This window comes from Borostomias antarcticus (genome assembly GCF_949987555.1).
Source record: "Borostomias antarcticus genome assembly, chromosome: 18".
In the NCBI taxonomy this organism is placed as follows: Eukaryota; Metazoa; Chordata; class Actinopteri; order Stomiiformes; family Stomiidae; genus Borostomias; species Borostomias antarcticus.
In genome coordinates, this window is record NC_140251.1 from 6,182,391 (window position 1) to 6,209,494 (window position 27,104).

Below are 27,104 nucleotides of genomic sequence, written 5' to 3' on the forward strand. Positions count from 1 at the left end.
ATAAACTGGACCATGGCTTACTCCCTTATTTCTACTGTCTTTTTTGTCGTCTTGACAGCTTTCAGGAGTGCTACAGCCAGCCGTGTAAACGCCTTAGATGTCTGTGACTGACTGGATGATGAAGTTAGTCGCACACCCATATACGAATGGTCATACACGGGGCACACATAGACGATACGTGTGTGCCCTATTGGTGTGCCATATTGTAGGTTCTGACCTAGTTTGTTATTCTGGATTGTGGGGTGTTCTTGCAAAGAGAGACCTCTTAACTGGAAGTTTGTCACTCTTGTCTGCATAAATTCACGATTCAAGTCCTTGCGGCATTGGCAGGTCTAGTCTAGGATGAGTCGAGAGGCAGAGCCATGTCTGGTCTCCTCAGTGCAGTGCAAGAGGCTTTGTACCAGAGGGAGCTGAGTGCACCTGACATGACCTCAGCGTGAGCCCTCCGATGGCTGGGTAGATGGACCTCTGGCACCCCCTGTTGCTGTAGTACACCCAGCAAGAAGCTTTTCTGCGCTCAACCCTGAAGATCCTTAAAACAGCAGGCTAAAAGAGCATTGATCCGGAAGCCCTTCTGGTACTGGTGATGATTTTTTAATATTTAATTCATATTAAATTGTTTTTAATAGTAGAGGGATAGGGATAGTAGTTTTTATATTTCATTTAATATTACCAAGTTACCTTTGTAATCTTCAAATGGTAGGCTACTCTTATGGTGTAGTGGAAACCTAGAACTCACACGGACATGGTCATAAACAGCTTGTACTGAGCTGTGACCAACAAAGGGAGACCACACATGGAACTAAAGGAAGAGCAAAATAATCTATTTAATAAAGAGCTCTACAACCAAAATATAAGCAAACAACAATGCGTGCTCAGGGAGAGATCTCAGAAAGACAGGAGACATACGCCTTTTGTTCTCCCTTGGACACAGCTGAGACCCAGGTGCGAGTGACCCATCAGCTCTGACAGACCTCCAGCTCCTACTGTACCTTCGGCCCTCCTTGCAGAGACGGGCCGTGCTGGTACGTGGCGGCGGCCTGCTAAGTGTTCCCCAGACGCAGCTGAGTGGCTGCCAGTCCTTGACGTATGAGACACTGAGCTTGAATATCCCCTACACGTGGCAAAATACACCAGGGAAACAACACTGAGAATATTTCTACATACCTGTAGGATTGATTATATTCATCTACTGAGGATCAACCGAAGTTCCCTGGATTATACCTGTTTTACTTATGGCCTCCAGGGCCTCTTGATAGCACAGTGCCGCTGGCCGGTAGAGTCTCATTTGGCTGTAAGCATAGGCCAGGTTAGCCAAGCTGCCCGCCTCTCCTCTCCACTCATACAAAGCCCCTGCAAGCAGTTTGATTTGGTAACTACTACAGTCATGATTTATGTCAGGCCTGCCGTGGTTACGGTGTTGGTGTGTGGAGCTAGCAGATTCTGAACATGTTCATGTTTCTTTATTACAGAAATTGTCCAAGAATCCCAGATTTACTCTTGTATGTGTATTGTATTGTATACATATATATATATATATAAACATTTTATGCAGGTTGTATGTATGTATATTTGTGTACTCATATACTATGTGTATTCTTTACTCTCTGATCTATTCTGTACATTCTCACTGCTGTCACACCCAAATCCAGGATTATTAAAGTTCATCTTATCTTATCTTGCATTGCTCAGAGCTAGAATCAATACAGCTTTAGAGTGAGGAAAGGGCCTTCATACCGAACAGCTGGGCAGCCTCAGCATGATCAGGCAGAGACTGGGAGAAGAGGCCCCTGGCGCTCTTCGCGGCCCCCAGGTTCTGCAGCAGCACGGCCCTCGCTAGCCTGCTGGTCGTCTGCGCGGCGCAGTCTGTCAGCGCTTCTCTGAAGCAGTCGTCTGCCTGGCTGTATCGACCCAGCGCACAGTAATGCAGCCCCACGTCAGTCAACAGCTGCCCTGAGTGAAGCAGAGCACAGTTGTAGGACGGTAACTGCCCATTCATACACTAAAGTAATTCTGCACTCGACTGAAATTGACGTGACCTCAGATATAAGAGGGGTGCTATGCTGTAGTACCTCTCAGTCTGCTATCAGATACCCCCTCCTTGCAGTTGTGAAGGCAGCTCTGGAGAAGCTCCACCGCCTGTCTGTCACTGTCAGACGCCCCCCGGCTCAATATCAAGTGTTTGGCGCCCTCTCTCTGTGCCATGGCTGCGTCCTCCCTCCTGCCGGCCCGTTGGTAGGCGCGGGCGGCCCGGACGAAGGAACCGACGGCGGCCGCTCTGTCCTCCAGGCTCACCAGGCAGTAGGCCAGTTTGACCAGGGCGTCGCCCAGGTCCCAGGGATCCCCGGACTTGGAGCTCCTCGTCGCTGCCAGCTGGAAGAACGGCAGGGCCTTGTGCGGCCTCCGTAGTCCCTCATAGGCCAGCCCCATGTTGAAGTATAGATCTCCATCATCTTCCTCATCATCATCAACATCATTAGCACAACCAGACTGCCTCTGTAGTTTCCTGTATCTCAGGAGGCACCTCAGGCCTTTCTGGGGTTTGCCCGCAGCTATGTAAGCTGCCCCCAGGTTGAACAGACAGCGGCGCCGGCGCCGGGGGCAAGGATCCGCACGGCTCGACAGGAAAGCTCTCTTGTAGCGTGACAGAGTTTGATCATTGTGAGCAGGCGGTGTTTCAGTGGTGCCCTCCATCCACCCCGGCTCTGAGAACTGCTGTAGGCTATGTGTGATCCACGTCAGACAGACATCCAAGACGTGTGCTATATCGTACTGATGTGACGAGCTGTGAAGAAGAGCGATTGTTGGATTAACAACTGTATGAGAACAGTTCGTATTCGTAAATAACAACAACCACTTACCTGATGTCAAGGTTTCATCTGCCTCTGACGGTATTCTCATCTCATTCCAAAGCAGCGGCATCTGTATGACACATTATCGTCTGGCTATATGAATGTTAAGGGCAATATCATGAAATCGCTACTAAGCAACAAGAAATCCACCCACAAACATGCGTGTCTTGGGCCTAGTTACCAAGATAAAGGATCTGGTGTAAACATGCAACAGTACAGAGACATGGTGTAGACATGCAACTACAGAGACAGAGTGTTAGGGAGACCTGGAAGAGAGTATGGATATACTGGACATATAAGACATACACATTTTCAATTCTGCATTAGATTCTTTAATACAAACAGAAATCCTTACATTGATAATATTTTGAAGACAATGTACATGCTGTACAATAATGCAAAATAAATTAAAAAGCAAGAAAAATAACAAGTAACTTTTGGGTCTTCTAGCTCAGCTTATATCAAGGAAGGTTGCAGTACAATTCAACTGCCATACATGTGATGAATCAGTCTTGGACCCTAACAGTTATTGTTATGATTTGGTGTGTCTGAACACCCCAGGGGTCCTATAAGCACAAAAAGATGTTGCACTAAGAGAATGAGTCTGAATCTGAATCTGAATGAACTGCGTAGTGAGAACTGCAATCTAAACCCACGCTGAAGCCATCATGTCTGCTGCAGATAGAATACTAATATACAATAGGGACAAACAGATTGGTCTAGGTCAAAAGATTAAAAAAAACATCTGGTTAGAAAAAGAGCCTTTTCGTTTGACAGGACAGTGGGTGTCAGGAGTCAGAAGGTGCACTGAGATAGTTTTACATAAAATAAGTTCTTTTTTCAGTGGTATTACAGCTAAGTACATCAATAAACCATTCTGTTCTTCACGTGAAATTAGGTGAAGTAAATGCTTACAAAATAAATTTTTCTATACCTTTGCGACATTGACTCTCAAAGCAGCAGGTCTAATATTTGCTAACAGCAGTGGCTGAGATAGCCTGTCACTGCTGCCTGTCAGTCCGACAGGGTGTAACTAAGGCCTATCCCTCTATCCCTGGGTATCTCCCTGACAGCACGGTGAGGGAGCTGACCTGTCTCTCTCGACGGGAGGGGGTTTGTGGACATTCTTCTCCTGACTGTCACTGACATTTCTGAATCACACAGACATTCTGTTGAGTCCTCAGAGGTGGAGCACTTTAGCTCATGGTGATCATCTCGTATTTGTCCTTGAGGCTGCTGTCCTCATCCTCTTCCTCCTCCTCCTCCTGCTCCTCTTCCTCGTCACAGGGCTTCTCAGGCTGAGCGTGGTGCAGCTCGATGAACAGGAAGTAGACCACGGCCCCGACCACACCACCGACCATTGGCCCTGCCACAGGGATCCACCACCAGTAGTCTCCAGTGCTGCACGCACGCATACACGCACGCACACACACACACACACAAACACACACACACACACACGCAGGCAGTGAACCAACAGTCATACAACTGATGATTCAATAAAGAGCGTGCAAGGACACAACATCCTGGCACCAAGACCAGCGTGACCGCTGTTGACACCAGATCACTCGTCAGTATTGACCGCATGCGATGAATGCATGTGAGGTTATATAACACGTGAATCAATTTCAACATCCAATGTTACAAACACAGTTTGCCTCACATCTCAAATGCGTTGTTGCCCATAATCAATACCAGACAATAACAGCAAAGGGAAGTGAATGAACAGAGCCTAGACTCTTCACTGCGTGCCTTTGCTCTGAATACCAGAATGTGGAGCTACCTGAAGACCTCCATGCCCCACCCAGCCACTGCAGAGAAGAGCCTGGGCCCGAGGTCGCGTGCAGGGTTGAGGGGGTACCCACAGTTCAGACCCATAGACACCCCTATGGCCATGATGATCAGCCCTACGGACAGTGGTTCCATCCCTCTGGGAGCTCCAATGTTTTTTCCATCAATGATGGCCAGGGTACACATCACTAGCATTCCCGTTCCAACCACCTGGAGAGAAGGAACAGTCACATTCACACCCTGTCTCAACACGTGTCCTGATAAACCACATTCCGAGTCCACATTCTACAGTTTCTGTTCATTTTAGCAGACATCTAATTATATTACAGGATTTAGATGAAGGGAGAACATGACACAGTTTTCAGTAGATCCATTCCACATGACACGCCTTTTTAGGACAGGGTACACCAAAAAGCCAAAAAGGGTGTTAAACATAGAATTGACCCTCCAGAGAAAATGGATCATTAGACCCAAAACTCAGCCAACGATGGAGGTGGTCTGTGACAAAGTAGGACAATCAATTTGCATTAGCCACTTTTCCCTGAGAATGGGCTACTTTAATGACGGAACCGGAGCAACAGCGTGTAACTAGGGCAGCCTGGAACACCAAGAGAAAGTTGTGACCCTGTGACCCCCGCCTCACCTGGTCTAGGAAGCCACCCAGGACCGACAGGTGCCTGGCGGGGTAGGAGGCGAAGATGTGGCCGGTGGCATTGATCCCTGTCACCGACAGTATGCCACTGCTGTATTCCATGAAGGCATCTACAGGGATCAGAGAGGAAATAGCAGTTCAGCTGCTCACATCGTGGTCACGGATCTATAGATTTGAATCTTCACAGTGGAATAGGTGTTCAGCTAGACACACACATGGCAAATGAACGAGTTAGAAGGTTCAAGGACCAAAGCAATATAAACATTGCGTTTGTTAAGGTAAAGGGTAATGCATTCAATCCAGTTGACCTGATGTGCCTTGGACTCTGTAAAACACTAATATTCTCTGACACTTAATGTCCGTTGTGCTTTAATGGCTCAATGCGCTGTCCTTTCAGTCTACAACATAGCATAAGCTGAATACTGGGGATGTGAATGCAGCACGCTGGCTGACGTGTGGAGATGTCAGCCCCACCGTAGTACATCCCGAAGACTGCAGCGGCCCCAGCGAAGCCACCGAGGAACTGAGCCATGACGTAGATGGGGAACTTCCAGAACTTCAGCTTGCCCAGGATCACCATGGCCAACGACACAGCAGGGTTCACATGGCCCCCTGGGATGAATGGAAGACAAAACAGACAGTGAGAGACACAGCGGGGTTCACATGGCCCCCTGGGAGGGAGGAGAAAGCAGATAGTGAGAGAGAGAGAGATAGAGAGAGAGAAAGAGTGGGTGGGGGGGCGGGCACTCCATCATCCTCAGGAGAGACATTTACAAGAAGCAGCAGAAGGGAATGGCAGCTTAGGCACTATGGGCCTTTGCTATTTAAAAAGAAATGCCTGGGGCACGTGATGGAAGAGGAATCTATCAATAGCAATTATGGTCATGGTCTGAATGTTAATCACACCAGCACACATTGCACGTTTCAGATGAGCAGCTCTGAGCCAGGTCTCTGTCATAGAGAGACAGACAGTCAGTGGTTCAGATCAATGAAGCCGGTAGGACGTTCGGAGCCCGGGGCTGGGTACAACCTCAATGAGGCTGACACTTCAAACGCGCTAGGGGGGAGAAATCAATGGCCAGTCCACGTCCAGCAGACCAGGACCAGGATCAGGGCTGAAACATTCTCCCTGACTCTGGAGTGTGGAATCAGAGAGCTGTATTGTGGTAGAAAAAAACCCTGTTTACCTTGTAACACTGCCAAAAGACATTAAGACATTACCCTTATCATTAACTGGTAAGAAATGACCAGGAATATCCCACATTCAGACAAACGTTACATTTACATTATTGTTCAGGCCTGGCTTAGATCCCATATCTGGGATCACTGAAAGAATTAAGAATGTAATTGATCTACCACAGAGGTACAGACTATTCAACAATAGAAAATGCTGAAAAAGCACATCGCAATTGAATGTTAACTATTATTAGGTGGGATAGCTGCTAACCCAGTTTATGATATTCCCACTATTTCTTTTTGCTGAGAGCCTTCACATTATTGTTATCCTGTTCTTTATTTTTTTTACTTCTTCTGTCCGTTTTTTGGCTCTCTTCAACTCCTTCATACTTTTAGCTACTTAAACCATTCAAATATCAAAATGTTCAGCTCTATAAGGACATGCTTTTTCAACTTTTTTTTTTTTTTTTACAATGGAAGTCAATCTGGGAATTTTAAAACATTCTTCAACCTTCAACGTCTTCATTCTTTGAGCTACAGAAACCATTCAAATATCAAAATGTTAAGCTCTTTGTGAACATTATGGGACACATTTCAGACTTTTAATATCTTTTATAGTTTTAAAAATATTCAGCTTTTCCCCCCAACATTTTTCTTTACAATGTTTAAGCATGACAGGGTGGACATATGTAGGACATCACAGCACCTGACCCAAACGAGACAGGTGGACATATGTTATTGGAACTGTACTACTGTACGTCCCCATCAGAAGACTCAGCCTTCATGGTTAGCTCAATCTGTACCTTGTCCATCACTAAGCCACTCCCCTGTCCACCAAAACTAACAGAGATTCACTTAGAGAGTTTGCTCTCACATTTTTGAGATTCAAACTAATAGAGCTCCACTCTAGTTTTTGAGTTGCTAATTCCGAACCCATCACCGTTTCCTAACCTGTCGCCACTCCTACAGTTTTTAAGATATATGGACCCAAGATTCCTACGATGTAGCCTAGATATCTAAGCTGTGACATATACTTTTTGAGATATACTGTAGCTGTCTGAAGCTGGTCATGCTTTCCCATGCAAACAATTGAGGGAATGTTCAGAGTGGCAGTTGGGATTTGAATTTGGGTGCATGAGCAGACTTCCTTGAAGGTAGACACCCTTTTATGATTACTGTAGCATTATAAAGTATTCCTACCTTCAGATAAAGTGATACAGATTAGATGTAACTCTGAACACTATTGTTGACCCTTACACCACTGTTAACTTTAACACTACTGTAATGTTACTGTTAACCCTTACACCAATACCTTTGCACTACTGCTAACTCTACTCTTAACCCTTACACCACTGCAGTGGCATCTGGTGGGTCCTGGTACCAGACACGCCAGAGCCAGCGAGATGCTGCCATCGCGCACGCAGTGGACAATCCGTTAATGTAATGCTCCCGTCATTTCATGACTCAGCCGTATTAACAACTCTAATTAATCACAAAAATCCTACATCAGCACCTTCATTAGCCTACTTAAATTCAAGGTTTTATACTATTAGCCTACTATCAATCAATCAATCAATCAAAGCTTTATTTGTATAGCGCATTTCATACCCAGAGGCAACACAATGCGCTTTACAGAGAACAAGGGAGGTGGGCATACGACCCACCTCTACATATTCCAGAGGGAAGCAAAAAAACAGTAATCACCCGGGGGCCAGATAAGTGAGCTGTAAAAATTCATCCCTGACCCCTCTCAACAAGGCGATCGAGCAAGCTCCAGGAGTATGTTTGTCTACCGGCTAAGAACATTTATAAAGCAATACATTACAGTACATTAAATTACATTTCAGAGTAACAGAGGCTAAAAAAGCATCATAGGAGAGACATGGCAAATACTGGTGTGTGTTTGCAATGGCCCAGGCCTAAAGCCGGAAGTGGGCTGGTGTATGTCTGTGTGTACGTGTGTGTGTTAACTAAATGCTACGACATCCACAGCAGACACAGGGGTATCTATCGGACTCAGGGTGGTCTACTGGTGACAGTGGGGTATCCACTGGACCTGGTTAGAAGATAGGAGGAAGAGAGAGAGGCACTAGGGAGAGGGAAGGCAGAACAGGGTTAGTAGCACACAGAGCCATAAAAGCAACACAGATATTAAAACAGGCAACCTGGAGCAAGCTCCTGGAATATATTTGTCTAACGGCTAATAACATTTATAGAGCAATAAATTACATTAAATTAAATTTTCAGAGCAAGAAAGGCTAAGAGCATCAGGTCCAGGCCTAAGCCGGATGTGGACTGATGTGTGTCTGTGTGTACGTGTGTGTGTGTGTGTGTGTGTGTGTTAACTAAAATACTACGACATGCTGCTGACACGGGGGTAGAACTAGTAGAACAAGCTGTAGTATTTATAGTAGTTTATAGAAGTTTTTATATTTATAGTAGTTTGTAGTTAAAGTAATACTAACAGTAATTGTATTACAGTAGTAGTATCAGTAGTATACAGTATATAGTAGTTTATAGTAGTACTATCATATCATTATATAGTAGGCCTAGGCTATATTTATAGTAGTTAGTATGATATAGTAGGCTAGTATTAGCAGTAAGTGATACGTCCGCCTGTGGCAGCTAGCCCACCTCACCAGGAAATGTACTACTACTACTACTACTACTACTACTACTACTAATAATAATAATAATAATAATAATCATCATCATCATCATCATAATCATCATCATCATCATCATCATAATAATAATACACTTGTATTTGTAGCACCTTTCATACAAATAAATGCAGCTCAAAGTGCTTTACAACAGAGAATGTACATTACATAAATGTGATGTGCTTCACATAAAAATAGACATAAAATAAACAAAAAGCAGGAAAATAAGATGTAAGATAAAACACAATAAAAGGTAAAGATAAGAATCAAGTAAAATACAGTGTAAAAATTACAATTTAATAAAATATTGTACTGGAGAGATATAGCCTTCATTAAAAAAGAAAGAAAAGTGCAAAAGGAACTAGTTAAAATTTAAAGTGAAGAGATACGTTTTTAGCTTTCTTTTAAAACTATTTAGCGAGCTGGCTTCCCTGATATCTATAAGTATTGTGTTCCATAGCTTTGGGCCATAACTGACAATGGCTGTACGCCCAATCTTCTTCCGACTGTTGCTGGGAACTTCTAGTAAACGAGCAGTGGATGATCACGGTGTTCTTAAAGGCACATAGTTGACAAGGGAGTTAGCCATATTAATAGCTGGGCTGCAGTTTTGAATGAGCTGAAGGCTCTCAGTGGTTTTTGGGGGGAGGCCAGTGAAAAGTGCATTATAGTAATCAAGTCAGCTTATTGACCGACTGACTGATTGGCCATACTTTTCTTACTTTACTTTTCACCTGAGAAACATATGTTTCTAATGTGGAAAAATTTGGTTTTTGTCACTTTGTTAACATGAGACTTAAAGCTTAGATGTGAATCTAGGATAACACCAAGACTTGTAACCTCAGGTTTAATCCAGGATGTCAGTTTCCCCAGATTTTTAAACAGCATTTCTCTTTTTGTTTTAGAGCCGATCAGTAGGATTTCAGTTTGGTCCTCATTTAGCTTTAAGAAGATTTATTACTCATCCATTTATTTATTGCTAGAAGACAGGTAGTAATGGAGTTTATAGCTGCAGCATCATTTGGTTCAGCAGAGATGTACAGTTGCAGCATGTATAGTGAGAATAGTAATGGACCAAGGCAGCTCCCTTGTGCAACCCTAAAGCAGGTGTCATGATTCTCAGACACATGATCTCCAAGCCTGACGTAGAACTTTCTCCCTGTCATGTATGTTCTGAACCAGTTTAACACACAGTCAGAGAGACTAACCAGCCTTTCAAGGCGATTGATTAGGATAGGATGTCATGGTCAATCATATCCAGCGCTGCACTTAGGTCTAATAGGACAAGAATTGAGACCTTATTTGCAGTCACTCTATGTCTGACCGTGGCTATCTGAGTCTGTGGTCACTGAATATTTTAGTAAGAACAGTTTCAATGCTGTGGTGTGTCCTAAAGCCTGATTGAACTTCCTCCAGGATATTATTTTCTTTGATAAAGGAGTTTATTTGTACTGAGACTATCTTTTCAAGTATCTTACTAATGAATTGGAGTTTGGATATCGGCCTGTAGTACAGTGCATTAACATCTAGGTTGAGTTTCTTTAGTAGCAGTTTTACAACAGCTGTTTTGAAGGCATCTGGGAAGATGCCTGTTTGAAGAAACATGTTTATGATCTTCAGGACATGACTTGAAACACTGTTGAACACTCACTTCAAGAATTCTGTAGGTACAGGATCAAGACATGAGGTAGAGGAGTAACACTCTTCAACAATCTTAGTGACTATCTTACAAAGCTCTGGTAATGTGATACATGTGAATTTCCCCATGGTTACATCTTTTTAAAGGGTTTGCTGAGGTCATCTATGTTTATGTCAGAGGTAATACTGGCCCTAATTGATGTTATTTTATTGTTGAAGAACAGTGTGAGTTCTTCACATTTTGGTGCTGAGAGCTGCAGAGGAGGAGGGGCAGCGTTGATTCTAGCCTCTAGTTGAAATTGAGATGTCAACTCCCATTGATTTAACTGAATGCCAATATCTGGTTTGGAGAGAAGAATTGATCCCTGCAACTTCCAATTAATAACAATCCATTCATTACATCATCTTGCACATGCAAGCTTTTATGCCATGCTCTCTGGAACATCCCACTCTAAGCCAGCCAGCCTGTTTGATTTGGCCTGTATCAAGACAAACCTTCCAGTAAGCTCGTATCAAAAAGTAATTAGATCAACCCAATATGAGGTGAAGGGCATACAAACAAATCTGCAATATACATGGCAATATATTCATATTTGTATAAACATATATTCAATAACCCAATGGTGAGATAGTAGATTTACCTGAGACTCCACCGGCCACGTACATCGCCATCATCAGTCCCACAGAGAACCCGATGTGGATGGTAAGGGTCTCGCCCATGGCGTTGCGACTCAGGACAGTCTGAGCCACAGACCCAATGGCAAATAACTGGCAGAGAGACGGGGAGAGAGGTGCACAACATCAGCCTGGCTAAGTTAGTTGTCAATGTCAATTCAAATTCAAACTCATTCTGACCTGGTATATAGCCTACAGCAGGTTATAACACTTAAGTAGTCTTTCAATTGACTGAAACATTCTCAATAAAACACACATATAGTTCTTATAGACAATTCTGCATCAGTCTTGAGAAGAAGAAAAAAACATGCTTTACAACAAAAACAAAAACGCATCACATCCTAGGCTATACTTACCACCAAGACAAAAGTCCCCAGAAATTCAGCCAGGAATTCCCTGAGTATGCCATGCTTCAGAGAGAAACGGCGCCTCATGGTTGTTCTCTTTACTTGTGTGTTGTTAGCGTGTATCGTGGACCACTGTGCCACCTCTGCGCTCAGGACTGACAGTTGTCCTGCAGTCTGTGAACCTCTGGAGTTCACCAGAGCTGACCCCCCCCCCCCTCCCCCCAACACACCAAGCTGAACTCCCCCACCTCCCCTCCCCCCAACACACTAGGCTGAACTCCCCCACCTACCCCCTGACAGGACTCCCATTCAGCACTCTGCATTGACCTGTTTGTTCACATCCAGCCCATTCACACTGAACCTCTGTGGGCAGAACGAAGGCCTGGGGGTACAGCAGGCATCATTTTTAGGAAAACACAAACCTATTTTAATTTTGGAATTGGCTTACAGAGATGATGTGTTAAGTACAGTTCAGTATTCAGCTGTGCCTCCGCCAATATGGAAAGCGCAGTCATACATACAAACAGCATATTCCTGCATACAGCAGTGGTTCGATTGTTGGTTCAAGTCTACCAGGCACTCAAAACATCTTAAAACAATGATTCTGCAATCCGCTTCCATCATATTATACTTCTCAGCGATTTAATAACTTAAGATGCATTACATCATGTCAACTTTAATTACATATTAGCAAAATGAACATTAATGCAAATGAAGTAGGACACGCTTAACATAAGGCTTTGCCTGTTTTATCATATTTGATCAACATTGCTTTGCATCAATCATTTCATCAGTGTCACCTTACAGTAGTTCTTGCATGGGACATATCAATTGTTATAGAACCAAGCAGTTTACAAACAGCCACTAGAGGCCACCCTAAGCAAAAGATTAAGGCAAGGCAAGGTAAGTTTATTTGTATAGCACATTTCAGCAACAAGGCAATTCAAAAGCAAGGCAAAGTGCTTTACATGAGACATTAAAAACATCAAGACAAAGTGCAACACATAAAAGCAAAGTGATCAACACAGTTTTGTACAGAGATTCATCAGTTAGAGAAAGTTGTCCATAATGTTTAACAGGTCAGGATAGCTCACAGCAATTGAACAGTTCCTTATAGAGGGCCAGTGAAGACTGACTGACTTCTGTCTGACTTCTTTGTTCTCAGCTGGTTGAAGTCATTCAGTCAGAGACATAGGCCAGCTCATCAGTATCATCTTCCACGATCATCATGAGTGGAGCGGATATTGCCTTACGCCTAATAAGAAGAAGAAGAAGAAGAAGAAGAAGAATACATTTTATTTATAGAGCACCATTTGTGACATAAAATGCACTTCAAAGTGTTTTACAAAAGAGACATTAAAAACAAAAACATAAATAATAATTGAGATAAAGTAAAAGTAAAGTGCATTAATAAGAGACATTAAAAACAAAAACATCAATTAAGAAATAATAAAAATTGAAAACGAAATAGAAAAGTAAGATCTAATGTAGATGGAGACACCACGAGAGCAAAGAGAGTGCAGTATAAGGTTAAGCATCATGCTGTAAGGAACCAGCAAGCCACCAGGGCGAGAGGGCTCACCTCATCTCGCTGCGCAGGGCGTGGAGTTGGCTCTGCAGCTGCTCGTTGGACTCCACCTGCTCGTCCAGGTCTCTCTGGAGCTTCTTCTTGGCGTGTTCCAGACGCTCGATCTCCTCCTCTGCCTCGTCCATCTGCCGCTTGGCCGTCTTCAGCCTTTGACTGAGCTAATAACGGACGTCACACACAAAGTGAGACGCCTGTGAGTCGACCCGAGTCTTCACAAGGTTCTTTGAAGTGCATACCGTGTGGTCTAGACTCTCTGTGTCTGACCGTGGCTACGAACTCTTACTTGGTCTCTCTGTGTCTGACCGTGGCAACGGAACTTTACCTGGTCTCTACGGAGCTTACCTGGTCTCTATGGAGCCTTACCTGGTCTCTACGGAGCTTACCTGGTCTCTATGGAGCCTTACCACGTCTCTACGGAGCCTTACCTGGTCTCTATGGAGCCTTACCTGGTCTTTACGGAACCTCACCTGGTCACTCTATGTCTGACCGTGGCTACGGAACCTTACCTGGTCTCAACTGAACCTTACCTGGTCTCTCTGTGTCTGCAGCGATAGATGCTCGTCATCCACCTGCATCGTCATCTCCTTCATCTTGCGCTCCAGTTTGCGGTTGGCCTGCTGCAGGTTGCTGTTGTCCCTGACGATAACGGACCACAGAGAGAGAGGGAACACATCCTGGTCAGGCGGTCGCCGTCGCGCCCCTGTAACGTGACGCGGTCTCGGCACACACGGTCAGGCCAGAGAACGCCCGCGCAGCACTCTTAACCACCTTCTTTTACAATGCGGAGGTAAGTCGACACCGGGGCAGTGAAAAGAGTATCGCGTTCTGTCAAGCAACCCGAGCAGACAGTTCGACGTTTACTAACGACTATGTAATGAGCCCACCCGACACAAATACTGGTGCATACTGTAAGTGCTTAATGAGTGTGTCTGACATGTGGTGTTGGAGGGTGCTCACCTCTCCTCTCCCAGCAGCCTGTCCTCCAGCTCCTGGATACGGACCACCAGTCTGGACACCAGGCCATCTTGGCTGGTCCTCTGGGATCCTTCCAGATGAGACACTCGGCTCTTCAGGTCCTTATTCTGGGGGGGGGGGGGGGGGGGGGTGAATAGGAAACTCAACGGAGGGGGGTTTGGGGGGTTTGGCCGGGATGGGGACATGAGCCATGTGAAAACAGGAGCGGAGGATCCGCCCTGTACGGGCAATGTGGGGTCAGGGGGTGATGGCGGTACCTGTCTCTCCAGCGTGATCCCGTCACACTCCAGGTCCTGTCTGACGGCTCTCTCCTGCTGAAGCTCGCTCCTCATCTTCTCCAGCTGTTACAAGACAACCGACAGGAATCAAAACATGAGGAGAGGTCAGAGGTCACGCCGACGCCCTCTCTCTGACCCTTCAGTCTACGGACGAGCTGTTCACAAGCGCTGACATGGCTTTGTGTTGAGCTTGAAAGAGGAGATGACGGCATACAAGGACAATCTCATAAACAGTGACGTTTCCTGCTTAACTCACAAAACCAGAGGAAATTGTGTGTGGTCTGACTTCCCCAATCAGAGGGTGAGCAGCCAGGGTCCAGAGGCTTTACTCACTAATGATGGTCTGACTGAGTCCCATGCCTAGAGAGGGGCCATCAGCGGAGGCTGAATAGCTGCCCAGAATAGCTAGCTCCCTTTTTTCGTCTTTTCAGGGTAGCCAAAACCAAGAGTAATATTGTGTCAATTAGTCTGCACCAATCAGCTCCCATACACACTGGCCTACTTTACCAGCGGGGGACAGGGACAGAGGACATGAGGGTGCTTGTGACTGCATCAGCGCTTCTCAAACACACACAGTTGTTATATGAAAGGGGGGTTGGGAGTGGCGGTGTTGGTGGGCTCGGGACTGTGGCTGAGTGAATGCTTACACTAGAAACAAATACTCTTCCTGAGTTTCACAATCTGAACGCCCTTAGTTGGCAGCTTCCAGCTTGTGGGAGCATTCGAGTACTCCGACCTACATCTGTTTACGATATAAATCTAGCATGTTTTTTTATGACCCAGAGAACCCGATATCTGATAGCTCGTCTGAGGAGTTGTCTCTCAGCCAATTGGTGGTGGGGGGGCGGGGGGCGGGCGTGAGGAAGAACTGCAAATGTAAGTCAACACAAAATCTGAGGGATCTTTTCCATGTAGCATGCGAGCGAGAGGCCAGAGAAGGGCCTGAGGATCTGGGACTGGCCTGGTCTCTGCCCTTCTCCACCCTGGTCATCAGGAGGTCTGCGCTGCTGCGCTCCTCGCCCAGGTCCTCCTCCAGACGGCCGATCCTCTCCTGAGACAAGAAACACACCGCACACCACAGGTGACGCATCATAAAAACTGAGTTACAGCGCGTTATTCGAGACTGCAATAGTGAGAACATGGCGGAGTGAAACAGAGGAGGGTGTAGTTGAGTAGCCTCGTAAGTCCTTCCTGATCTAGCGAGCTCACGGTCAGTTTCTCTCCGCAGTTCAGTCTGACCCTCCCCCAATCTCTAACGGTTATTGTGGGCGGGAGTACTTGCCCTGACAGATTAACTCCTTCAGCCAATCAGTGTAGCAAAACTTTAGCCCAATACAGTCAGAAGAATGGGGAAAACGTCTTTTCCTCATTATGAGTCTATTTCTGCAATAACTGCACTTACGGTTGTGTTTATTCTACTAACGTTAACGTTACTGCTCGATGCTTCTGGAGACTGTTTTGCCACGGGAACCACTCAGGGGCTGCGTTCTACTGGGGCAGAACAGCTGTCAGAACACAGTCCCTGATTGGCCCGGTCAAAACGTAATCAGAGAATAATCGTTCGATTTCGCTGGAAGCCCAGACTGATCTGCAGAGGCAAACTGAAAGTGAGCTTGCGAGATCAGGATGGTCTCACCAGGCTAGTAGTTGAGAGGTTTGATGGAGAGATCAGATTCATGACAACTCTCTCTACCCAGACAGGTCCGTCAACTCTGTCACGAGTGGCAACACGACCCCGCCCGTCTTGCTGTGGCCTTCCAGAGAGACAACAGGGAGCTAACTGGTGTCTCTCTGAGTGATGTTTTGTCATCAGTGAGAAAAAACAGCATTGAGGTGTCACTAAGTGAGATTTAGCAACCATCGCTCTTTTTGGGCGCCCTTATAATGTGCAGTTCATGCAGGTAGAAACAGAGGCATGTGAAAAGATCAACGATCCATGACGAACTGATGAATGCATCTGAGATTCTATCGACTTGGGGATATGAGGGGAATGTCTGTTTCATGAACTCTGTAACTGAAGAGTATGTATAATGAGTTCCATTGTAAAAAAAAAAGAAGAAAAAAGTACTCTCTCCTAACCTGAGCTTCACTCAGATGTGTGTGTTGACGCCTGGTTGTGTATGCGTGACGCTACCTCCAGGAGTTTGACCTGTCTGTCGCGCTCGTCCTGGGTGGAGGTGCTCCTCTCCTCCAGCTCCTCCACCCTGCGCTCCAACTGCCGGCCACTCTCCTGGGCCTCGTCACGGCTACGATGACACCTCCGCAGGTCCTCCTCCAGAGGGGACAGCTGGACACGTATAACACACACACACAGAACACACATTGAGGCATAATATACATACTTACATACATACTGTACAACATCAACACACACACACACACAGAACACACCCTTAGGCATAATATACATACATACATACTGTACAACATCAACACAACACACACACAGACACACACACACAACACACACTGAGGCATAATGTACATACAACACACACACACAGAACACACACACACAGACAGAACACACACTGAGGCATAATGTACTAGTCTTGTGAGACCATACGGATCTTGCAAGCTCACATTCAGAATGTGAGCTGGCGAGATCAGAATGGTATCACAAGGCTACAGCTCTGGTTATCAATACATATTTATTTGCCAAATCTGTAAACAATACTCAATCTACACAATCTTCACAATGGAACCATATCCCTCCCAAGAAACCATTCAGCTGTGGAACAGCCACTCGGCTTCTTATCACAGCGGGGGTGGAATGTGAAATCGTCCTGCGGTGACTCAGAGGGGAGAACGGCGGCCCCACCTCTTCCTGAAGTTTTCTGGCCATCTGCTGGGACTCCTCCAGCTCCGCTCCCTTTTCCTGCAGCTGTTTCTGCAGCTCCGCCAGCTCCCTGAAGCTCTCCTCCCTGGCCTCGTTGATCTGGAGCTGCAGCCTCTCCGTGGACGTCTCGCACTCCTCCACGATGTCGCTCATCTGACCGCATGCACACCAGACAGGAGAGCAGCCAGTTCTCAAGTGAGAGGTGACAAGTACATGATGACTCATGTTGTAGCTAGATGTACTGTAGACCAGGGGTTCTCAACCTTTTGTAACGTAAGGCCCACTTTTGGCTGTAAGAAGAAGAGGACCACCTTCCCAAATACATAACAACAAAAACTGGTGGTCTGTCACTTTTCGCATCTGAGGGCGAGGGAAAGTTTGCATCAGAGGGAACGTTCGCTAGCAAGCTACCTTAGCTAAACACATTCGGATGTGACTAGCGTTGTGATATTCAAACGTAACTGGTCATTGAAATTAAGCATTTTAACAAGAAATGTTTTATTTATACGTGAATTCTTGAGTACATCTAGATAGAAAAATAACTAGCTTTGTAAATGACCAAACTTTGTTTCTTTTTTTGTCTAACCATTTGGCAGTAGGCCACTTCGCGCTCACTTGATGGCACTCTGTGGTTGAGAATGGCTGATGTAGACAATATGCATAACTAACTCTAGAGTAGAGCCAAGCAGAGGCTAATCAATCCTATACATCCTACCACACCTTTACACTGAAACATAAGCTGTGTTTGAAACCGCTCACTCATTCACTCACTCACTATTCCCTATGTAGCGTAGTGAACGGGAAATTGTAGGGCACATCCTCTGCTCACTAGAAATTGCTGTGAATCGTGGGTATTTTCTAGTGGGCTATATAATGAATCGAATTAACCGTTGAGAATTCGGACACTAGAAGAAAATGGCGAACTCACAATATAGTCCACTATTACCATATAATAGGGAATGGTTTCCAACAGTCCTTGTGTTCATCCCAGTGACCTTTACTATGCCTGCCTCCCCCCCCTCGCCCTCTCCCTCCCTCCCCTGTCCATTCTACAAACCTTCCTCTGCAGCTGCTCCACCGTCCTGTCCTGCAGCCTCCTCTCCTCCTCCAGGTCGCCCTGCGCTCTCCTCAGTGCCTCCGCCTCCGCCCTCTCCACTCTCAGCCTCTCAGACTGCTCCCGGTGCTCATGGTTGAGCTTGGTCAACTCACACTACGGTGAAGATCACAAAATGGTAAATGGACTGCACTTATACAGTATAGCGCTTTTATCCAAAGAGCTTTACAATGAAGGCCTCTATTTCACCCATTCACACACACATACACACACCAGTGGCAGTCAGCTGCCATGCAAGGTGCTAGCCTGCTCATTGGGAGCAATTTGGGCTCAGTGTCTTGCCCAAGGACACTTGGACATGTGGACAGGAGGAGCCAGGATTCGAACCGCCGATCCTGCGACCATTGGACGCCCCACTATACCTCCTGAGCCACAGCCACGCCCAGCCACCCCTCCCAGCCAACAGAGACCGTCTCCTTATTCACATAGAGGACACAGTTATGGAGTCACAGATCTACAGAGCTCCTGTACACTTCATGAAAATAATTGGGTCCATGATGGGCGTTTGATTTCAGTCAAGAGTCAAGAAAACGTTATCCTTTAGGGGCAAATTGTATCACAGCCGGCAGTAACCACATGCAATGTATACAATATGAACAACAACCTCCCATTGAGTTATTTAAAAGGCCAATGGCCGCAGGGATCAATGAGTTGTTAAGTCTATTGGTCTATTGTATCTGCAGCCAGACAGAAACAACTTGAACTCCTTGGACAGTGGATGGCTAGTATCAGCCAGGATTGACTGGGTTTTCTTCAAGGTTCTAACCTTATACCAATGAGGAATGTCAATTGATTTTGCTGCACACTTTGACAATACCCTGCAGTGTGTTCCTATTTTTTAAGTTAGTTGACCCATACCTGCTAAACAAAGGCAAATGTTAGGACCGAGGAGGAGTCTCACCTGCACGTTCTCCAGGTGTATGGCCAGGGCTTGGTTGGCCTGACACATCTCTTCCTCCTTCTCCCTCACCCCTGACAGCGTCGCCTCCACCTGCTGCTTCTCCCTCTGTGGAAGGACACCTTCATGAGGCTTCCCTCTAACCAGAGGTTCCCTCTGACATGGAAATACATTTCCAAACACATTCTCTCTCTCTCTTTCTCACTCTCACTCGCTCTCTCTCTCTCCGCCTCACCTTCAGATGTTCAGTCCTTTCCTCCAGCTGGTGCTCCAGCGCTCGGGACTCCTGGATAGCCAGGTGGAGCTGCTGGACCTTGCTCTCCAGCTCCTGTAGCTGTCCCACCAGCCGCTCCCTCTCCTGGGTCAGCTCCTCCACCCGGCCCTGGGCTGCTCCTCTCTGCTCCTCCACCCCGGCCTTCTCCTGGCCCAGCACAGAGTTACTCTGACCGTGAAAGACAGAGGGAGAAGAATAGAACAGGATTTAAAGTGAGGGGAAATGAAGCCTCTCTTGGTTCATTATTAAAACGAGTTAAGAGACTCATTAGGTTGGATGAGCCGGAGTCTTTCCCCCCTGACCACGTTGGCCTCCTCCAGGGCCTTGCGGAGCTGCTGGATATCCTGGTTGTATTCCTCCGCCAGAGAGGCCATCTCTTTGTCGTGGGTCTCGACCTCCTCCGTCAGAGCGCCCCTGATGGCCGTCAGTTCCCTCTCCCTCCAGCGCAGCTCCTCCTCCTGCTCCTCCTGCACCTGCAACACCTCCTGGAAATCCAGGCGCAGCTGGGCCATGTCCTACCCAGACCAGCAGAGATAAACAAACAAGAGTTGTTCCTCTACCGAAGCCTATGAATAACCATATATATAGGCCTACCCGTTTGAATATTTTGGGGAGAACTTGATCAGTAACAGATGTACAAACTATCCTAATAATATTTTGTGTGAATGATATATAAATCACTTGCAAGTACACAATGTTCTATGTAGTGCTATGCATTTAACCCCCTTCTGGTGTAAATGTCAGAAGAGAGAACAGTAACACACCGTAAATGTAAATTACTTATATAGTTATTAGTCCGTAGGCTTAAATATTTATGAGAAAGTTTGACCTATGCCTCTAACCTTTAGAAGAGCCTCATCCTCTATGCTTTCGGCTTCCATCTTCTTGGCTTGGTCCAGCTCATCATGCATCTCAGACAGCTGTTGTTGCAGGTCCTTCATCTCTATCTTGGACTTATCTCTCTCCACCTTCAACTGAACAAGCCTGCCAGACACAACGTTGATATAATCACTCAACGGAACGACTAAACCTCTGCTTATCTGTGTAAACCCCTTGAAAAATAAGCTGTGCTTCCCCCCTCAATTACTCCTGTTTGGTGGACTGAAGTTCTGCCTCCATCTTGTCCAGTCTGCCCCTGAGTTTGGAGAGCTCTTCCTGGCTCTTCTCTAGCTCCCCCTGTAGAACTTTCACGTCGTCTTTGGCCTTCTCACAGGCCTCCGCTAGACTTCTCTCCGTCTGATAAAACACACACACACACATACTGTACAGTACACATCCCGAGTTGTGGGGGGATCATTCTTCCACCGGAAGAACCACATGGAAAATGATATATTGCTAAGGATGTGTGGATGTTTCTGACGGTGTCCGTCCCCTACTGAAACTACAGTACCATGGTCTCTTCTTCCAGCTGTTTCTTCAGCTCAGAAACTTCTCTCTCCAGCGCTGCCCCTCTCTCCTGGAGCGCCTGCGCCTCCGCAGCGAAGTCCTACAGTGTTTGAGAGGAAAACACGGCCAGACAGAGACATATTGCTAAGCTTACATGTTATTGAAGCTAACCATCTGAGTCACACCCCTTCCCAAACCTCACTTTGTCCTCCTCCTCCACATTCTCCGCAGTCTTCCACTTTAACTTGTTGATTTTGTCGAACACCAGGCTGACCTTCCTCTGAGTGGTGGAACTATTATCAGTCGTCCTGGAACACAACAACAACAACCAGTTGCACCACCATACCAGTATTTTCAGTGCAAAACTGGTGGAAATCCTGTTCGACAACCACCTAGCCTAACACCTTTTTTCCTATCATGATGACATGGAGATGGAAAGAAGATCAGATAAGACAAGGCAAGGCAAGTTTATTTGTATAGCACATTTCAGCAACAAGGCAATTCTAATGAGACATTAAAAGCATCAAGACAAAGTGCAACACATAAAAGGTCATATAAAACAAAATGCAAAAAATGACATTTAAAACAAAATGCAGGAAAAATAAAATACAAGAATAAAAGTTACAGTGCAGTGTATGAATAAATAATTATTTGATTTAATAAAAAGCAGCGGCAAAAAGAAAAGTCTTCAGTCTTGATTTAAAAGAACTGAGAGTTGCAGCAGACCTGCAGTTTTCTGGAAGTTTGTTCCAGATATGTGGAGCATTAAAACTGAACGCTGCTTCTCCATGTTTTGTTTTAACTCTGGGGACCGAAAGCAGGCCTGTGCCAGATGACCTGAGAGGTCTGGATGGTTCATAACGTAGCAGCAGATCAGAAATATATTTTGGCCCTAAACCATTCAGTGCTTTATAAACCAACAGCAGTATTTTAAAGTCAATTATTTGACAGACAGGAAGCCAGTGTAAGGACCTCAAAACTGGAGTGATTTGATCAACTTTCATGGTCTTAGTTAGGACTCGAGCAGCAGCGTTCTGAATTAGCTGCAGCTGTCTGATCGATTTTTTAGAGAGACCAGTAAACACACCGTTACAGTCGAGTCTACTGATGATAAACGCATGGACACGTTTTTCCGGATCCTGCTGAGACATAAATCCTTTAATCCTTGATATATTCTTCAGGTGATAGAAGGTTGACTTTGTAATTGTCTTAATGTGACTGTTGAAATTCAGGTCTGAGTCCATGACTACACCAAGATTTCTGGCTTTGTTTGTGGTTTTTAGCATTACTGATTGGAGCTGAGCACTGACTTTTAATCATTCTTCTTTGGCTCCAAAGACAATTACCTCAGTTTTATTTTTGTTTAGTTGAAGAAAGTTCTGGCACATCCAATCGTTGAATTGTTCAATGCACTTACTCAGTGCTTGTATGAGATTATAGTCCCCTGGTGATATGGTGATATAAATGTGTGTGTGGTCTGCATAGCTATGGTAGCATATTTTGTTGTTTTCCATAATTTGAGCTAGTGGGAGCATGTAAATGTTGAACAGAAGAGGCCCCAGAATGGAGCCTTGGGGAACTCCACAGGTCATTTTTGTCTGCTCAGATTTGTAATTGCCTATAGACACAAAGTAGTCCCTGTCCTTCAAGTAGGATTCAAACCAGTCTAGCACTGTGCCAGAAATTCCCAGACAGTTTTCCAGTCAGCCTAGTAATATGTTGTGGTGAACCGTGTCAAATGCAGCGCTGAGATCCAGCCTAAGACTGAAATTCTGCTATTGTCTGTGTTTAAATGGATGTCATTGAAGACCTTAACAAGAGCAGTCTCTGTGCTGTGGTGTGGTCGAAATCCTTACTGGAATACATCAAAACAATTATTTAGTGCCAGGAAGTTGTTCTGCTGTTGAAAAACTGCTTTTCCAATGATTTTACTTAAAAACGGGAGGTTTAATATGAGGCCTATCGCATATCAAGATAAGACTTGGAGAGGGTGTTCCACGTCGATGGAGAGGGTCGACGTCGGAACCGCGTAGTCTGACTACGGGGGTTCCACAAGGGTCTGTCCTGGGTCCTCTCCTGTTTTCCCTCTACACTACATCTCTGGGCTCTGTCATTCGCTCGCATGGCTTCTCCTATCACTGCTATGCCGATGACACCCAACTGGTTCTGTCATTTCCCCCTTCTGATACAGAAGTGGAGACAAGCATAGCTGGGTGCTTGGCTGACATTTCGGAGTGGATGACGACACATCACCTCAAGCTCAATCTGGACAAGACTGAGCTGCTGTTCCTCCCGGGGAAGGGCTGTCCGCACCAGGACCTGGCCATCACCATTGAAGACACAGTGGTGACCCCGACTCGGACTGCGAGGAATCTGGGTGTGACCCTGGATGACCAACTGTCATTTTCCTCACATGTCACATCCGTCACACGTTCCTGCAGATTCATGCTCTACAACATCAGGAGGATTCGCCCTTTCCTCACTAATGAAACGGCGCAGGTACTCATCCAGGCCCTGGTCATCTCCCGCCTGGACTACTGCAACTCCCTCCTCGCGGGGGCACCGGCGTCAGCCATTAAACCTCTGGAACTTGTCCAGAAAGCTGCTGCTCGCCTGGTGTTCAACCACCCCAAATTCTCCCACACAACTTCCCTTCTCCGTTCCCTACACTGGCTCCCTGTAGCGGCTCGCATCCAGTTTAAAACTCTGGCGCTAACCTACAGGGCAATGAAAGGAACAGCCCCCTCCTACCTCCAGGCCATGGTCAAACCCTACATCCCCTTCCGACCACTACGCTCTGCTACCTCAGGGCGACTGGTTGCCCCGTCACTCCGAGGCTCCTGCGGTCGATCGACACGGTCACGGCTCTTCTCTGTCCTGGCCCCGCAGTGGTGGAATGAGCTGCCCACTGATGTCAGGACAGCAGAGTCGCTGCCCATCTTTCGTCGCAGGCTCAAAACTCATCTCTTCAAGAAGTACTACAACAATCCTCCCACCTAAGCACTTATTATATTGCACTGTACTTTAGATTGTGATTCTTGCACTTTGCCTTCAGCACTAGATTATGCTCTTAGTCACTTGTTTGTTTTAGAAAGAAGATGCACTTGTGAGTTCTGGCAAGTAGTAGTACATTGGCTCTTCCTACGTTAAATGCAATTATTGTTAGTCGCTTTGGATAAAAGCGTCTGCTAAATGACTGTAATGTAATGTAATGTAATGTAATGACTTTATTGATCCCCCAAGGGGGAATTTTGGCATTCCAGCAGTTGAAAATTAGTTTGGGAAGTTTGGAAAGGAGAGAAACACTAGATACAGAGTAACAAAAAAAGAAAGTCACTAGATAAGGGGGGTAGCAGCATAAAAAGGGATAGTAGGGGCTATAAACCTCCATATGTACAGTAACTGTGCAGTGTAGAAATCCATATAATGCTTAGAAATGGAGATCCCCATAATGTTAGTCATACTCCAGTGTAGTGGTGCGTGATTTTTCACATTCACTACAGCTGTCATTACTCAGCAAGGAGGTGGAGGTGAGCGTTACATTTCATAGGAGGAGCTGTGGAAGTGACTTCATGCTTTGCATTCCTGGGCGGGCGAGTGGGAAAAAGCTCTCACAGCTGAAACAGCAACTCTTTATCAGACTGCTGTGGGGTGACGATGACCACTCCGCATGAAAGGAAGGATATGACCGAAGTGTTTTCAGCTAGTGCTCTCCAGGAAAAGACTTTCAAATGACTTCTAGGGGGAATTAATAAGAGAATTGCGTTACCATTATATGGTTGACTTACTGTAGTTCGTAGTACCTACCCATCTTGGAGGAAAGTGTACAGTATTTGTTTGGTCGTGTCTTCGTTCGGCTGTGGTAAGAGCTGCTGCCAGCCCTTCAGCAGATCTGGAGTAACCTGCCCACAGAACACACACAGCAGAGTGTTTACAAAGTGCCTTGTTTATATTCCACTGTACCATACAGTAAACTACCACACTGTACCTGAGTGTCTCTCTCTTCAGTGGACTCATCCGGGTGCTTGAAGGACGTGGACCTGGACAAGGAGGTCTTCTCCACTTTGTACAGCACTTTCACTGCTCCGGGGGAGGGTACTGCCTCCTTCTCCAGTTGACGGAACAACGTCATGGCGGACTTGCTCCCCCCTCTCCTGGGCGCCGGACTGGGTGCCAGATCTCCGGCAAAAAACCTGGCCCTGGGCGAGCCGGGGACACCGGACCTGCCCCCCGGCATCTCCCCTCTGGTGCCCCGGGCAGCAGGGGCGGGACTGGAGGAGGAGGGGTCCAAGGAGCGACTGCTGCTCTCCAGGCTGCGCGACCTCCTCCGCTCCTCCGGGGCCAGCCTGGCCCTCGGCCCGCAACGCCCCCTCCTCTGAGGGCTGTTGAACTGGTCGATCAGCCTCTCCACGGAGGTGATGGGGTCCGCGTCCACAGAGTTTGGGGACTTCAGGGTGACCCAAGCCTGGTCCTTAGGAGCCGCGCCAGGGGCACAAGCCTGGGTCTGGGTCTGGGCCTGGTCCGGGCTCTGGACTTCCCCTGGGCCATCAGCCGGTAGAGGGATCCTGGCTTTGGATACTGCTGCTGTCTGAGTGGTGTTAGACTGGAGGCCCACGTTGGCGAGGCTGTTGCGGTCGGGGTCGTATTGTCGGAGTAACTCCGGGTGTCTCTGATAGTGAAACATGGTGTTTGCCGCCATAGTCACCCGTGAGTCCCTGAACTCGGCCTGAGAGGCTCCACCACGCTGGCCCTGTCTCTGAGCCGGTCTCTGGCCTCCTGAAGGGCTGCCCAGCGGGGGTCCCCTGACCGCGGCCAGGCCGTACTCCGGCTGGTGGTGGTGGGCTGCAACGGAGACCTCCCTGAGACTCTCAAGGCTGCCACCGGCTGCGGCGCTGGCGCGGGGGTCTTTACCCCCGTTGTTCAGAACCACGTAGGGATGACCTTTGATCCCCTGGACTTGCACCCTGACCCCAAACAGGCCGGCGCTGTCGAAGTGAGGGCTGGCTCTGGGACTATGCTGCTCGACATAGCCTCTCTGTGGCCTGTAGTCCGGGGAGCCACTCATCCTGGCAGGATTCAGTGTGCCAACACTGTTGAGTAAATAAACCCTCCCCTAGTCTCACTGCTGTAAAGAAGCAAATTACTAGGCTATATCACTATATAGTATATATACTAAATCACTATAATCAAGCAGAGCACACACCCCTTTCATGGGAAGTGAAACATCTATATGGATAGATAGTCGAAATGGCAACAGTAATAAACAAAGTGTGGGCTAGTGTGGAACAATGGCATCCAGAGAGCACCTCACACACAGCTGCACGTACCAGCAATACAAGAATCGACAGCCAAATCACACAGCCACAACTGTGCCATGAAAACAGTTCCTTCTGTGTGCTAATCACAGAGTACTTATTGTAAAGCCCAGTTGAGTCAACTGCATGACGACTACCACTGGCAGTGATTGCCCCTCGCAGACTGTCATCTACAGATGATGTGATGGCACTTGGTCAAACTGTTCATCGACATCAATCAATCCATTACTTTGAAGAACACCAACAAGCAGCAGTAACTCTAACCTATTAATGAACCATATTCAAAAAGATATGAAGCACTGAACATGGCTGACATTTTTTAATTCTGCACTTCATCAAAATAGGTTATGTACGCTAAATGTCGATTGTATCATTGTAACTAAAACATCTCACTATCTATACAGTAGCCTACCTTGACACAACGCCGCTCAAACCTCCTTATCGATTCGTAAAAATAAGGTTAGTTTAGCCTATAAACTCAAATTCTTTGAGCAAGTCAACTAGGAGTTGTAAGTGTTTATGACTTCCATCGACTCACGAGACCGTTGAGAACAGGAGTGAGATGCGCTTCTTGCGCTCCTGAGTCTTGTGGAAAGTTCCTCCCACCCTTGCGCTCCTCCTCTCTCTGCCCGTGCAGAGCGGG

General features: G+C 46.5%; 2 protein-coding genes across 2 annotated transcripts; both read right to left on the reverse strand.

The window, feature by feature from the left end:
* Positions 1-4,048: 4,048 nt before the first annotated feature.
* Positions 4,049-11,881, reverse strand: aqp9a (aquaporin 9a; the record flags this gene model as incomplete). Its single annotated transcript, XM_084452872.1, has 6 exons — positions 4,049-4,253; positions 4,636-4,853; positions 5,287-5,405; positions 5,770-5,907; positions 11,414-11,540; positions 11,804-11,881. The coding sequence occupies 6 exons, from the start codon at positions 11,879-11,881 to the stop codon at positions 4,049-4,051; spliced, it is 885 nt and encodes a 294-aa protein (XP_084308998.1).
* Positions 11,882-13,372: 1,491 nt separating this feature from the next.
* LOC311320637 (cingulin-like protein 1) lies at positions 13,373-26,211 on the reverse strand (the record flags this gene model as incomplete). The annotated part of the gene is made up of 18 exons (XM_084452439.1): positions 13,373-13,540; positions 13,910-14,018; positions 14,340-14,464; positions 14,615-14,698; positions 15,597-15,686; positions 16,770-16,922; positions 17,457-17,627; positions 18,532-18,684; positions 18,951-19,004; positions 19,490-19,594; positions 19,722-19,928; positions 20,063-20,275; positions 20,603-20,744; positions 20,848-20,996; positions 21,151-21,246; positions 21,349-21,454; positions 24,975-25,048; positions 25,135-26,211. 18 exons carry the CDS (start codon positions 26,209-26,211, stop codon positions 13,373-13,375), a joined length of 3,276 nt encoding a protein of 1,091 aa, XP_084308565.1.
* Between the last annotated feature and the right edge of the window lie 893 nt (positions 26,212-27,104).